This window comes from Rhea pennata, chromosome 2, assembly GCF_028389875.1.
Source record: "Rhea pennata isolate bPtePen1 chromosome 2, bPtePen1.pri, whole genome shotgun sequence".
Lineage (NCBI taxonomy): Eukaryota > Metazoa > Chordata > Aves > Rheiformes > Rheidae > Rhea > Rhea pennata.
This window is the reverse complement of record NC_084664.1, coordinates 43,749,331-43,765,528: the sequence shown is the minus strand read 5'-3', so window position 1 is coordinate 43,765,528 and position 16,198 is coordinate 43,749,331. Positions and strand designations below refer to the sequence as shown.

At 34.9% G+C, this 16,198-nt stretch overlaps 1 protein-coding gene across 1 annotated transcript in view; it reads left to right on the top strand.

The window, feature by feature from the left end:
- The window catches only part of NEK10 (NIMA related kinase 10), a 102,623-nt gene extending 87,352 nt beyond the window's left edge, over positions 1-15,271 (top strand). Inside the window, 5 exon segments of the mRNA XM_062568472.1 lie at positions 1,308-1,418; positions 3,895-4,003; positions 5,436-5,488; positions 5,573-5,628; positions 15,181-15,271. Coding sequence (XP_062424456.1) covers positions 1,308-1,418; positions 3,895-4,003; positions 5,436-5,488; positions 5,573-5,628; positions 15,181-15,271 — 420 coding nt within the window.
- Positions 15,272-16,198: the final 927 nt, after the last annotated feature.

The following is a 16,198-nucleotide window of genomic DNA, read 5'->3' as shown; positions in this document are numbered from 1 at the left end:
ATGTAAGGCATCTACATGAAGAGACAGTAGTACCTATCAGTAACAAAAAGCTGTACGCAACCAGCTTTCTGCTGATGTGTTTCATGGTTATAATTTAATCTTGATCTCAGGTTTGCCATGGCAAATCAGGAGCAGTTCCTGTGAGGCTAGTACTGCTATTCCAAATTCATAGCTGTCTAAGTACAGTAGTTCTTTCCAGAAGGAAAAATTCTCTGCAGTGTGTACTGCAACCGTGTTTTGAATATGAGTCAGTAATGGCCAAACCTTTCTTGTACAGTCAAAAAGCTTCCTGAGCTCAATGGAGTGGCACTTTGTGAATTCACATCAGCGAAGTGGTTATAAAGTGTTTTCTAAATTATAGAAAATCACTGATGTAAGCAACTGTACAGAAATAGAGGAGGAGATTCTGTTCCAAATGGTAATATGTACCATAGAATGATCATCAAACTGGAATGATGACAGATCTGAATATCAGTATGTCTGCAGTGACCAACAGTGGAAGCCTTACGTTTAGTGTTGGAGAATAAAAATGATTTAAAAAATATCAAACAGCAAAGATCTCTTTTGAACTGCCTCTAGACAGTTTTTAAAAACCCAAATGAAGTGGACTATGTGCTTTTTTTCTTTTAAGTGCACTAGAGAGAGGTGTATTTTTAACCCCAAATACAGAAGAAAAAATATACAAAATCAGATTTGTTATATGGTCTATAAACAAGTAAAATGTAGATTACCTCCCATAGGAAACTTCTGCTAAAAGAGCTGGTCTATGTTACATTAAGATACACATGAAGTCCTCAGAAAGCTCACTGAAATCGTGAGGAAGATTCACATTAATTTCTACATGCATTGGTGAAGGGCTTGGGCTCTTGTAGTTCCATTAATTTCATCTGGAGAAACTCAAAGTAGCAAACATGAAATGTATACTAACTTTCTGTGCAGGATCTACTGCTTTCTCCTGGGCTTCATCCCTAGAAAAATATCCCAAATATTAGCACTTGATTACTTTGGTCAGGGAGGCAAATCTAGTTTTACTTATATTAGGCTCAATATAATTACCTTTACCTTCATGGCTAGAGGGACTAAAGTATAAGGTGTGCCAATCGTAACAGAATGGTTAAACTAACAAGCATTATTATAATATGCCATTAAAACAGATTTTGTACTGTTATTTATCACTGCGCTATTGAACATCAATGTGTATTTTTTGCAGTGTAACTACTTTTTTCAGTAATGGTACTGCTGATCAGATGATCGTTATAGGAGATGTAACAGCACAGTGATAACATCAATTTCTCTGTCTCATATAGCTTCCTCCAGCCTTGCAATGCAACTTGAAAAGGAGAATCATCGAGAGATTCAAGAAGTCTCTCTTCAGTCAGCACAGCAATCCTTGTAACCTGAAATCAGAAATGAAAAAGGTTCAGTACACCAATGTTGTTATCAATAGCAGCCTTTCTCTCTTCTATTTGAATTAACCTATCAATAGTAATGTCACAAATACAAGTGTAAGCTTCCAATTTTTAAAGCAACTGTTTAGCATATACTCTGACAATTATTTATTTGGAAAATATGGAGGCTTCTTAGGTAAGCAGTTGATACTGATTTGTTTCAAGTGCATCTTTCATTAGAACATATGTTGTAAATTGAAAGGCCCAACTAGCTGCTAACATGCAAAACAAAATCCATCTCATCAGAGTTAGAGAAAGAAAAGAGGAAGGAAAATGTAACTTTCTGTGATAAAGGCTGATTTCTGTGGTTAAGGCCGATAGAAATTATGTAAGCTCTTCCTAATTTATGTAAACTCTTCTTAATTTATTATTAGCTTGCCGATATTTCTTGTGATTTGGAATGTCTTCGTATTCAAACTGTGAAAGCACCTAAGCTGAACAGAGTGTTTTGAGTGCAGACTATCTTGTCCAATTGTTGAATAACATGTCAACAACAATTTAATGTTATCACTTTAAAAATAATGCACATTTGCAAGAATTGCAAGACTAAAGAACCATGCATGCCTCTTTTCCAGTGACATGTTGGACACTTTCCAACACAGAAAAAGCTCTTCATGACTAGTATTAGAATTTCTAAATATTCCTTCTTCAAAATCTCCTGAGAGGACTGTACTCTGCAGAAGATGTGAAAATGACATCCTCAGCATCTGAGTACTGTGGGAGGCTGAAGCTTAGATTCACTTATGAATTGATGGCAAAGCAGTTATTAGCTATACTAGTGTACCCAAAATTTGATAACGAAGATCGTTTTTTAACATTCACTTGGGATATAAGAGATGGAAATTCAAGTCCCTCTGGTGCCTAGCCAAACTTGCATTGAAATGTAGAATCTTCTAAGTCATAGCTTGCTATGGAATAGCTTATCTGAGACACGAATGTGGAAGGTGACTATTTGGTGTTGATGTAGGTAGTGCCTTTGAAAGATATTTAAAGATTAATAATCTCCCTCTGAGGCATCAGTTTCATGCCAATTTGCTGTCTGTAAATCAAGCTGGGATTTACATTAAACAATTCCTGTATTTCAATTATAACATTACGTCTAAGGAAATGTTTTCTATTTGTTTACTGATATGGATGTTTCCAGAAGAAGATGCCCAAAAATAAGGTAAAAGAAATGCTTATGAAAGAATTAGCCTAATATTACAAATGCCCAGAAATAAAGGAACCTATTTATTTATGACTTTATAAATGTTATCAACTCCAAAACTGTGTTAACTCCAAGTCTGTCAGACTTAAGATTGAAGAAAAGAGAAGAAATACTCCATTTAAAAAGTAATTGGTAGTAAATTGAAGATGTTTGAAATGCTGAATGCAGTTCTGGGCATTTCTTGAAAGAAATCATTAATAGAAATTATTTAAAAATAACAACAAAAAAGGCAATGTCAGAATGATAGGGAATTACGTAAAATCAGTAAATAAATGATACAGAATTTAAGTCAGTGAGAGTCAGGTAAGTATTTCCACCTAAGCACACTTTCAGATTCTTACCAAAATCATCATCATAACTATGTTGGCTGATAGGAATATATTTTAGAGCTAATAGGAAGAACGTAAATAGAGAAAAAGTTAACGTTGGAATTATCTTCCAGAAAATGTCATTAATAGCTTGTGCAATTTTCACTTAGAAGATTAAAAAATTCATTTTTTTTCTTAACTGTATAGAATTAGAACATTAAATTTGAATAATAGACAAAAAGATCCTTCCATGGGTTAATAGCAGGGTAAAGGAATTCCAACAGATAATCTTCTGCTTCTGCAACTTCAAAAGTCCTTGAATGAAAAGTGTTAACATGTTGCAGAAATGCGTAACTGGAATTTCTTTCTTACCTACAAAATATTTTCATTTCGAAGTTGTAGCAGTGAATATTTTCAAAACTAGATGTTAAAAAGTTTAGCATCAAGTGACCAAGTAGCTGTTCAGGTAACCAAGTTGCTGAATAGACTTTCAGCTTTCAGCAGTGCTAGGATCCCGCTAAGAAATTAGACCACTTGAATATGGACTAACAATTTCACTTGAGACCTAGTTTTGAAAACCAAAGTCATTGACTATTTCTCTCCTAGATTTGAGGGAACAGACTTCCCTGTTTACCTTCACACAAATGTATAGCTTATGACATTTTATTTAAACAGATCAAAGAACTCTGTGCTTTATACCAAGTGCAGGCTGGCAGCTTGCTCAGTAAGTATCTCTGGAGAGAAGGAGCAACACTAACAATTGTGTTCACCACTTTTTCTTTAATCTAAAATGTACTGAAATCTCCTTTGACCTCCGATTGTGATGGGAAACATAGTAAACTGTAGACTTCTTACAGATGTTCGAGCTTTTGGCAAAGAGTAGGGATTTCAGAAGTCCTCTTTTTTTTTTTTTCCTTTTTCCCTGCCACAGCTGCTCCAAGGTTCTCCTGAACTGATTGAGCCCAACTTCTTCACAGCAGATTGCCCTGTGTTACCTCTCTCTTCAAGTAGAAATATATTGGTTCATGATGACAGAAAAGGTAAAGAAAGCAACAAAACCTTTGTAGTGGCATATATTTTTCTAGTAAGGGCATAGTACTGAAGTGGAAGGAATTCCTGCCCTAAGGACTTGTTTTAAAGATAGTGAAATTATGTTAACTATACTGATTTTCAGTATCAGTAGGTTGTGTGTTATTTTTATTTATTTATTTATTTCCCTGGTCAGGTGTGCAGTTTACCACTGGTGGAATATTCTGCTAATTTAAAACAATATATTTTTGACTTACGAAGAAATTTCAAGGATGCAAATAACACATAGTTCTTATAAAAATCAATAGGAGTGCTTGTGACTGAAAATGTCCTGCTTAGGATTTGCCCATCCTTTCACATATTTTTAAGATAAACTGTATTTAAACTGTATGTTGTTCTTCTGTCATGTTTAGAATCTAGTTATACTGGGATGATTTAATTATGTACCTAGATTAAGCGCAGAAACATGAGGGGGAGCTGTAAAGCAAAATGTATATGCTACACCACAATCTATTTGGTGAAATGTGTGTATGTATACTTTTAAAAAATGAATAGAATTGAATATACTTCAGACTAGCGATACGTATAGTAACAAATCATGAGCTCCATCTTTAGTGAAACCTACTAGTACTGGCAGCATCCAAGATGGGGAACAACAATTCCTAAGTTGAAGACTTGTTCCATAATATGCCTCTTTGTGCAAAATAGGCAAGAGAATATTGAGAAGACCTAAGGAAATGTTTGACTTGCATTTTGTCATTTCCATTCTAATTCATGAGCCAGAGGACATAGAAAGATTAAAAACAGTGGTTACTGAAAGAAGGGCGAAAAACTTTGCTGGCCTTTGGGTTGAAACTGGTGTATCATTTCCACAGCTTATTGTGAAAACAGAAATTAATACCAGCTGTCAAGGATGACATTTTAGTAAGGAATGAGTCCCTAATAATTACTTTAAATGTGAACTTTGTTTCCTGAGACAACCATGCAAATTGATCAATGCTCAGTTACTGTAAGTTTTGGATCTGTTAACAAGCAAAGAATGCTTTTGTTTTCACAATTTGTTGCTGCCTGTGTGCCCTTTCCACTACAAGTAGTGAGTGGAGAAGTATAGCAAAGTGATGCATTATTATGTTCATATTCATTAAATATTTCAAAAAATCAATACTGTTCCATCAGTTTTGACTCTTTCATAATGTAACATCCTATGCCTCAAATGTTCACGTCATGGCATAAGACCCTTTACATAAGACCACCTTTACAAAGGATCATTGTGGTCAGTGCAATAAATTGCTGCTAATCAAAAACTGCTGCTAATCAAAACTATGTTCATATTAAAGAAATATCTCTGTTGTAAGTATGTTTGCAGTGGAATTACTAGGAAACTGATTAGAGTGCATAAACTCAAAAATCAGTAGTGTAATGTTACTTACCTTTTCCTTTAAGGTATTATTGGCACTTTTGACACAGCAGAAGGGATGACATACGAACAGTTGCAGGTAAGATTTTTATGTATTTTAAGAGATAATCTTACTTTGTTACTCAAGGTAATTTTACTGAAGTGAATTTCTTTTAACTTATAGACTCTAATTGAAGAGGTTTTGGAAGAAACTGGTTATTACAATTTTTCTTCTAACAGGTGAGCCTGAGTGTTCAGTTTAAAAAGGAACAATTAAATTATGATGTGCTAAAAAAAAGCATAACTTTTCTGTTTAAGTAATTTCAGTTTCACTTTAAACTTAGTGTAATACACGTTTTATTGTAACACATGGGTGCATGGACTGGAAGAAATTGATTTGGGACACATTTAATCTAAGCTGTTTTGGCCACATGGTTTCCTCACTGATATAGCAAGAGTGGGACAAGTTTGGCAGTAATCTCCTCAAATTTTTTCTATATAAGACCACAGTTGAACAAAAGGTGATCCCACTCATTTTGATAGAAATACATTATAATACTCTGCTGTTACAGGGCTGAAAGGATTAAGCTGATGTATTTAGTAAAATGTTTGAATACAACACAAAAGGCAGAAAAAATGGTTGCTAACACAAAAGGGAAAAGGAAAAAAAAATTTAAAGGTGTTTCAAACCAGACAGATGCCTTGTCCTTGGGATGAGATGGTAAATCTCTTCCACAGAAAATCTTTGAGGAATCCAAGAAATTGAATATAAAAAAATAGTATATAGGCCAAAATGTAAGCTTAGCATTTGTCATTTTTTTTTACCTGCTAGTCTGTTATTTATCGTCACAGTTTTACTTTAGTGCAAAAATGTTTGCTACTTCCACCAAGTCTGTTCTTCCCCTTGACAGTAATCAATGTATTAAGGACTGGGAGACTGCAGTTAGTTCTTCTGAAACAAAAAATCCAAATCCCAATGTTAAAAGGTTTTAAGAATCTGTAGCTTGTGATGCTTCTGTGATATTTTCTGGTTATCTATCATCTCTGCAAACTCAATACACCTCTTTTGCATGGCACTTTTGATTGTCATGTGAGAAGTTTCAATTTTTAGTCTGAATATTTTCTTAAGCTTCTTATTAAATTGGAATTCTAGCTTACAAGTTTATTGCAACTGCAGCAGCAAGTATTGAAAAAATATAATTCAGCACTCCTTGAGTAAAATAAAAAATATATATTTTTTTCTTTAAAACTTTAGGAAACACTTGTTTAGAGATCACTTTTGCAGCCATAAAGTCTTAACAATTTTGTTTCTAAGTATTCTCAAATAGTTTAAATTTTTATCTTAATCACATACTCCCAAGATTGGGAGCTGTAGGAAAAATATTAAATAGTGCACCACTTGTGATAAAATTATGAAGAAAAGCTCTCACTTTTAACATCAGTATCTAGCAGGCCTTAGTATAAGTGTATAAATGTGTTGGATTTGTAGAGGCATTTAACTCCCATACAGACCAGCAAAAAGCATCTTTTTGCAATTAACTCTAACTGAGCAGATGTTTGCTGAATGTGGGCATGAGTCTTTTACACACACTAGTATGAAAATAAGATATCTATTAATGGAAATGTATAGAGTGCTTAAAGACTACAGTAAAATATGCTAGTACTTTCAACATGTAACAGGAGTGGGACGTGAATGCACAGGAGACTAAACAGCACTAAAATAATTAATATTCTATTTTTTCTAATGACTGTACTTTTTTATGACTACTTATTTTTCTGCTGTGCTGGAATTCCCTAGAGTGCAGTTGTTCTTTAGAATCTTAAAGATTCTTTTAATGTTTTTGGAAATTTCATTTTAGAGGAGATACAAGACACCATTCTTCATGACCACAGAGGAGGGTACTGTAGTATAAGATATTTCTTCTCTGTGCTTTGTTTATGCTGCAGGAAGAAACTAGAGGAAAAAAATAAGCTGGGTCAATACATTTCCACACATAAATAAAAGCTAAAGAAAATCAGACAATCTTCAACATCATTCTTCACATTGGTGGGTGTACTGTGCAATATAATTAATTTTCCCAGAAGCACAGAAAAACTGGAAGTCAAATTGTGACTCTCCTGAGTCATGCTGATTCCTTAGCAGTGCTGATAGTATTATCCACAGGCAGTGCTGATTTGTGTTTCATTCATGGGACTTGTAGTAAAGCCAAAACTGACTCTAGAGATGGTGAAAGGAATGGAATAAAATCTCCTCTTTCAAAGCCTGTTGCCTAAATTTTCTTTTTTTTTTCTATTTCTGTCTTACAATTGTTAATATGCATGTAGCAGCTGTTGTTAGAGGCTTTGACCCACTCCAGTGCATGTATGTCACTCTAGTATGTCCTGACGTTAGTTGGCACACAGAGAATAGTCATACAGCAACCCAGTTGTTGATCTGTCACCTGTTCACATGTCAGCCTATTATCTGACATGATATTTGGTTCCCCTGTCACTATTGTATTACTCCTTTTCCAGACATTTTTTCTCTGTTTCATAAAATGTTTTGACACGCCATACTGGCCTTGGCTGTCAAAAACATCCTTCTGTATTTCCAGAAGACTTACTATGTCTTCTAAAGTATTCTCTGCTCAATGCTATTCAGAGCTTTCAGAACGTAGGTATTTTTTTTTGTTTCTCACATTCTGTCCGAACAACTGAACAGTTCAATTTTGATAGCTGTCAGTATCAAATGATTCATTTGGCTGGCAGACATGCATCATTAGGCTTTGTCTCAAACTCTCCAAACAGCTTAAGCAAGCTAGAAGGACAAATGACTCTCCCAAGCTGTAGTCCAAACCACTTATCAGTGTCCACTATTATTTGGCTTTATTTTACCAAAGAGAAGTTGGTTTGTGGCCTGCAGATTGTTAATCCTATTAGCCATTTTTGCCTAAAGCTATTATGAACTTTAATCCACTTCTTCTGTGTTATACACAGTGAACCATTTCAGAAGTAGCTGCTAGTTTTCCAGGAGAAACTCAGTAGATCCTGTAGTTTTCCTGGGACCCCTTTCTTAGAAAAGTGTTTGCAGAGAAAGCTTTGGGGGAAAAAAAAGTGTAGGAGTAATAAATATCTGTATCTTATTTGTGTTAGGAAGACGTAGCAGAGCAGCACTCCTATTTTTAACTTTCTTAGCTGATTTAAACTACTTTTAGTGTGGGTCGAGGTTTTCAGTTTCTAGAATGGGAAGCTGGAAGGAGGCAGCTTGTGTCAGGTTCTCAAAATGGAAACAAAAATAATAGTATTTCTAGTGGGAAAACAAATTGCCTTCCCTCATGCCATTAACAAGTTTCTAGCTCTTCCGCTAGAGGTGTGAAAAAGTGAAATCCAAAGACTCAGAAGACTTCAGAAGACACACCAGAGCACTGCAAAATTTATTTGTAAAGTTGCATAGTTTTTAAAGCTGTTTCCTTGTTTTAGGGCCATTTTCTTTATGGTTTCTGAACAGTGTGACTTGATGGTATTAGTTCCTTATGTTGTAAAGCTACAAGATGAATTCTGTTTTTGAACAAAGGATTCCTGTGGATTCCTATGTGAAAACATGGGACATTTGTGTGTGCGCGTGTGTGTGTGTCCAAAATTCCAGGTATTTATGACAGAACATCAAATCTTAAGTGGGGAGATAGCGTGAAAATTGTAATGAGAACACTGTATAAAGGGTTAAAAATGATTGAAGCAACTTGGCTGGGTGACGAGAGAAACATTAATTCTTTCGAAGCTGAGAGACAGCTTCATAAGAAAAATGTCATGCTTCTTTTTTCATTTTCATTATAATAGTAATTACTATCTCAATACCAGTCATTTCATGGGGATTAATGACCAGCTGAGGATAATGACCCTCGGCTTTATCTTGAATAATCAACTTGTGCCCATTTGTCACTAATCCCCTGAAATTACTCAGTGCTCTGATTGTATTACTTATTTATGCAGACATTTAGTAAACACATTAAAAAAAAAAAACCTGAATATTTCAAAATTATTCTGTTCACACCCATCATGCCATTTTTTCCTTTTTTCCCTATCCTGATTTAATATTATACCATACAAGAGACAGGAGGGTTTTTCTTTGTGAGACGATTTATGAAGAGCACAATGAATACTAATTTCAAACTCTCATCATCTTCTTTATATTGAGGTAGACAAGTAATACCAAACTGATGCAAAAATCTGTTTTAATTAATTACATTAAGAGACTTAATCCAAGCAGCAACTCAATTATATAAAAAGATTTGTTACAATTAAACAAAAATAGCAATGGTTAGAGACAATAGTTGTGTTCACTTGACTGCTGTAGCACATCGACTGCATAAAGGACAATCTTTATTGCATGTGTGACCTGAGGTCTGTTTATGGGAGAAATGTTGTTTCAAGTTTTGTAGAACATAGAACAGTAGTAGTGAAAATAAGAATAAAAAGAAATAGTGTTCATAATCAAATGCATAAATTAATATGTTGTCATTTATTGTATTTTTCACAGCTTTGTTCAATGCTTCTTTTCCTTTTTTATTGGAATTTTAGCATTAGAGAAACATTCATGTAGTTACAAAGAGCTCTTTCACAAAGAGGAGAACTGTCAACTCTGCTCATGATAGTTACACATTATTAGCTAATCAAAGTATTGCTCAAGATGTTAAGAGGATAGTATAGCTCAGGAATGATAGCAGAGCAGATTCTGAATTTTGACTATTTGAGGCAGTGTTTATTTGTGTTGGGGCAATTGATCCACTGGTGCATCATTCAAAAATATAAACAAACATATTACTGTTTTTATCTGCAAAATTCTTACTATTTTATCTATTTTATCTATTTATCTTACTATTTTATCTATTCATTATTATCTTCAACATTAATTTACCTATTTAATTGTACTATATGATTAAAATATTTGGATTTTTATCTAGGTTAGCTAACTTTTTTATGTACCAAACTAACCTGTAGGTGAAAGTACACAGCTCCAGTGCTACTGAAATCTTAAGTGCATTTTTTGAGTCTTTTTTTGATGTCTTGATGATTTAAGAAACTCTGCTACATGTTATTCTGTTCTGCCAGCACTACCTATTAATGTTGTCTTGTGTTTTCAATTAATTGATTATTTCTTCTAAGCGTTTGTTCATGTTGATTCTCACTTCTCATGTCTCTCATACACAAAAGAAGATTATTTTGGCCAGTACATTTACTAGAACCATACCAGAAATCTATTGGTTTATATCTTTCCCCAAAGAAATATAAAAGGCTGACAAAGCTCAGCAGTCCCTTTTTCTCTTCATCTATGGCTGCAGTTCTGATGGTTCAGTTGTATATAGGCAGTCCTATTCTCACAAACCAGCATTTACCACGTCTTTTGTCCTTCCACTAAGAGGCAGTATAGGCCTATATTTCACAAATCACAGATTCTACAGAAATTATTAGAAAAAGGAGGAACAACAGGAAAACATGGAGTAACAATCGATACTGGCTGCAATTTCATCTCACTCCTGTGATAAGACAGTGACTAACCCCTGTCACATTGATGAATATAGACAATGACAAAGAAATATGTGGCCAAGGGATGGATTAAAGATATTTACTGGATATAATTTGCCACTGAATATAGTGGTAGATACATTGCACCTTTTCATGATTGCTAGAGACATAAATTTTACCAAGGAGTTGTTAGAGCCACATCAGTAGTAGCGACATCCAAAAGAGAAGACGGGTGTACCATTACTGTTAATGCTATAGTGGAGCTCTAGAGAAATAATGACGTATAGAAGAGGATAATATAGCTCAGGAGTGATAATAGATTCTGGATTTTGACTGTTTGAGGCTTTGAAACTTCATTCTCAGATCTTCATCCTCAAGCTAGAGGAAATGTATGTCTTAGATGCTAGAGAATTAGCACTTGTGCATGTGAAAAATTAATGGTCAAGTGTGAAAAAATTACTGCTAACTGAATCTTTAGAGAGTTGCAGGAATGTTCTGGTCACCTTAGGCCAGTAGTCCAACAACACAGAAAGAGGATTTTCCTTTTTCTGATGTATGATACCAAAACAAAATACTTTTTCCTCTGTGGTTAGTAAGTCAGTCTAATTAAAGATTTTTATTTCAGGTTGTTTTCTGTCAATCTGAATGATAGGAACTGCAGCAGAAGCTATTTGTTTCTCTAGAGTTATTCAGCATTCAGATTATTAGATTTGGCTAGCATCCATACTGCTGGGTGTAAATGATTTATATGCAGACCTACCTGTAATTTATCAGATTATGTTGAGCAGTGTGATCTGGGGACCCATTTGGTGCAAGTACCAAAATAAACTGATTCTGTGGTAGGGCTATCGCTGATAGTCCTCATTACTCAGTTTGCTGAAGATCCTCTTTAGAAATGCAGTAGGTGGAAAGGTGCATTTCAGTCCTTATATTGAGAAGATGAAGGGGTTTCTGGCCTGCTACAAAATTTTAGATGCCTGGTGGATCCTGAATCATTGATACAGTTCAGGGATAAATACACAAAATCAAATAGTCTCTTGACAGTGCAGATGACTTAAGTCTGCAGATGACTTAAGTCCTTATTGTCTGTAGAAGTAGTGCATGTTTATGAAACTGTCTGTGAGCATTTGGACTGTGGAAATGACTATTTTCAACACTAGGCAGATGACTTTGATCCCTTGTAGAGATCACATGCTCTGAGCTCTCAGACATTCTTATATGAAGTTCCCATCTCTGAGCGTAAGCATCTGTCATCACAGATTTGTTTGACTGAGATAAGGTTGGCTTGCTCTTCCAGTTCTAAAGTGGGTCTGACTACCAGTTTAGGAAAAGTTTCACTTCAAGAATGACTTCTGTGTGTCCATGACATGTCAGCTTGGCAGATTTCTTTTTATAGAGCATAGATGAAGTCTGTCAAATAACATCAAACAAGAAGGCACATTCCTACTCGAGGTGGTTCACAAAGCTCACTGTAGTCTGGAATCATTCTTGTGCTAGCAGAACTCTGCCTTACATGACTTCTTGAACTAGACACACTGAGCTGCTGCGAAGAGAATCTTTTATTGTTTGAGGCTTTTTTTTTTTGCTTTTGTTTAGCTAAGGCAGTTCTATTAAGAGGAAAGAGATAGTTCTCATAGCAACATGTTACTGAAAGAAGTTTTAGGGGCTGATTTTATTCTTAGGCTAAATGAAAGGCAATCTGAAAGTTTTCTAACAGATGGAAGACATGATTGGCCTTAGTGTTCAAAAATCAAGATAAATTCTCCGAAACTGTCTCAAGATACCCTTGATGACTGTAGCTAGAGGAGGAGGTTCACACTGTTACACATGTAGCTGTTTTCAATATAGCAGATACAAGATACAAGGAGAGCTATTCTAGGATGTCAGTGTAGTGCTAACAACTGACACCATGTCCCTCAAAATACAGTTGTGTCACTTTTCCATGAAGACTGCCTTTCTCCCAGCAGAACTGTTTACAAATAATCTGCATGGGTCTGACATGGCACTCCATAAAGATAAGGTAATTCTTAGACTTTATCAAAATATCAGCACCAGTTTTGAAATTTAATCTAAAACCTTTTACTTAAGACCGTTAATCTGAAAATTATGTAAAAATAAGGAATGGCTATTTGTCTTACTGGAGTTTTTTTTCTCTAAAACAGCACAATCCCCTGACTTTTCCACAAGTTCCTGTAGCTCTAGAAATTTTTGCTACTGAAGGAGCTGAAAGATTTTAGCCTTTACAGCCCTGAATGAAGCTTATTAAAAATATGAAGCTGTGCCCTATGTTACATGCCCTTAAAAAAAATTTAGTGACATTTTCTTTGTTAAGCTATTCTTTAGAGCAAGGATTTCAAATTTGACCAAGGAAGTACCTCTTTTGTCATAGATATGACTTTTACCATTCTTAGAAATTAAACATATTTATGTTATATTTATGACTCTTACCATACTTAGAAATTTGTGCCAATATAACCAAGTTGTAATTTTTTTAAAAAATCAAAGTTTAAATATACTTTGTCTTGACAGAACATAGACAAATTGTGAAGTCAAGTCTAGATATTAGAACAGGAAGGCTATCTGATCATCTTAAAGTAAGGTCTGGGCAAACAAATTGTGAGTAGCAACTGGTATGCTAGAAAATAGAAAGTGATCAGGAGATGCATCTAATATAGAGCCAAACAGCAGGAAAAGGAATGTGGAAATACTAGAAGGGAGATTGGTATGGGGAGAAAGAAGGAAAAGCTGTCTAGGACTGACCAGGTGAAGAAGTTGAGTTGCAGGTGGGACAGATTGTAGACTGGGAAATAGGCATGTAGAACAAGAGACAAGCTCCAAAAGGACAAACAGAAGGGGGGTCTCTGACAGCTGGAGCACTTGAGTGTGTGATATTCTTCCCTATATTTTCCACAAAGTGTGTATCTCATCATCCTCTGGTGCTGGTCCTCACAGATTGCTACCATAACTGCTAGAAGCTAGTTATTAATCAAAATGGCAGAGTCTGTGCAGTGCAACTAATGGTTTCAACCTTGCAGATGACCTGAGTGGATGATGTCACATAATGGAATTTCTGAAGAGGAGTTAGCTTGTGGTGTAAAAATTAGGAAATAACATGCACAAAGCCTTATATTAAATATTTTTAACTATTTTGCAGAAGTTGTGATTCAGGACATAGGAAATACTCTTCTATTAGGTATCGTGATAAATATTTTTGTGTGACTGCATTCTATTTTTCCCACAGGTATAGGAATTATGTTATCCATATAGGGGACTGAATGAAAGTTTACTGATAGCCTTTGGTCTGGCTTCTTTTTCTTATGCATACTTGGCTTTACAACTTTAATAATAATTTCTGTATACATGCGTTGATGTGTGTATGTAAAACTGTAAGATACTTTTTCTTTGCTCATTACTGAAATATTTCCATGTCTTTCAAAACTTCAGTAATCAACATAATGCTCTGCTTTTCAAGGTATTTTGTATATAGAGAAATGTTTGATAGGGCTTAGGTTCTGGATATCTGTGTTATACGTGTATATTTATGTCAGGGAGAAAAGGTTTGAAGAGGTCTTACTCTTGCAATAGAGAGTAATGGTGTTTTGAGACAAAAAATAAACACTTGTTTTACTTTCTCACAGCCGTTATGAGAAGTCTTTACTTCATATTTTTGTCAGATAATTATAATATAATACAACATAATTAATGGGGTAGTCTTCACACATTTAAAGCTGATAGAAGCAGCTTGATCACTTTCTGTGCTCTTTAGCTTTCTAGCCATCTAAAGAAGGGTTAGCAAAGGAGAAAGAAGTGATGTTAGAGACTTCCTTTCAACTAGTTTTCCATTGTGCTGAAGTCCCTGGAGACGTTACATCAGCAACGTAAGTTAAATCTGGCCCACGAATGTTTTATGTTGCATTCAGGCCTCATTGATTAGCTGTGAGAGACCTTTGCTGCTCTAATTCTGTTTGTGTGCTGTGCAGACAAGTCCATAAATTTTGAGTCAGAGGATCATTAGGCAAACTAATTCCCTGCATATAGCATAAATGATAGAATTTCACCCAGAGATTTTGGCATCAAACTCTGTTCTAAACTCTGAACTGAAACACTTCTTTGGATAGATATTTGGGGTTGCTTGGCTTGGACGTCATATTGATGGCATGGTTGCTTTTCTGCTAATAGCACAAAAGTTGATCCTAGACCTGCTGACTGTGATTAGTGAAGGTTTTTAGTTCCAACAAATGCTAACTACTTCTTTTTCTTTTTTTTTTTTTTTTTTTTTTTTTTTTTTAGGTTTCTCTACTATGAAGGGGAACAAAGAACTATCCAACAAAAGAGAAGAACTTGTAATTATGAACAAACTGTTCAGAACTGTTCCCAATGAAGTCAAACTTCCTGTACTTCAGCAGATGCTGTCTGATTACCACAGGGACAAACTTTGCTCATCAGTAGCATCCAGAAGCAATTCCAATGTGGGACAGCTTCAAGAGACCTGATGTGTGATATTTTCAGAATGATACTGTTAGCATAGATTTGTTTAAGGCATAAGCACTTTACAAGGAACATTTGGAAAGATGCTTCCAGCTTAGTACATTAGGTGGAAAACAGCTCCCAGCAGTACACATCTTCTATTTTTATAAAGTATTTTTTTTAAGAGTTATTTCATAGTCAGGTTTTCTGTAACTATATTTTAAAGCCTACAGCCTTTTTTATATCCATTTATGTCCCATTTGTCGGAAGAAAAAGAGCTTTGTAATATCACTGGACTGCAAATTTATGTTGGTTCACTAAACCAGAATTAGAAACAGATTAAACATCATCAGCATGATTTTAATATTTAGAAGTAGTTTCTCTACTGCTGATATGACATATTAATAGTCAGAATTTGCAACTGGCACAGATTCTGACAGGACTGTTATTTTAAAAATAGCTGTTTTAACAGCTATTTCAGAATGTCTGTATATTATATGTCTATCTTTAGGCACACATTGTATAGATATGTGTATATAAAATGTGTCATGTACATGTGTATACATTTTATATACACACTCATTTACTGTTTAACAGAGAGTGAATTAAATACGTGCTTTGCTGCTAATTGAAACTGTAGTACTTAAAAGCACTACAATTGAAAATTTCAATATTTATTTGCTGTAGATTAAATGGAGATAAAAACATCTCAGTGTGGTAGCAGAAAAGCTGCTTTTTGTGTACAGTTCAGTACAGAATACTTACGAAGGCTTTTCTCTACAGTTTCTCTACAGTTGGTACTGTGGCAGTCCTAATTGTTGAAAATAACTAGACTGCACTT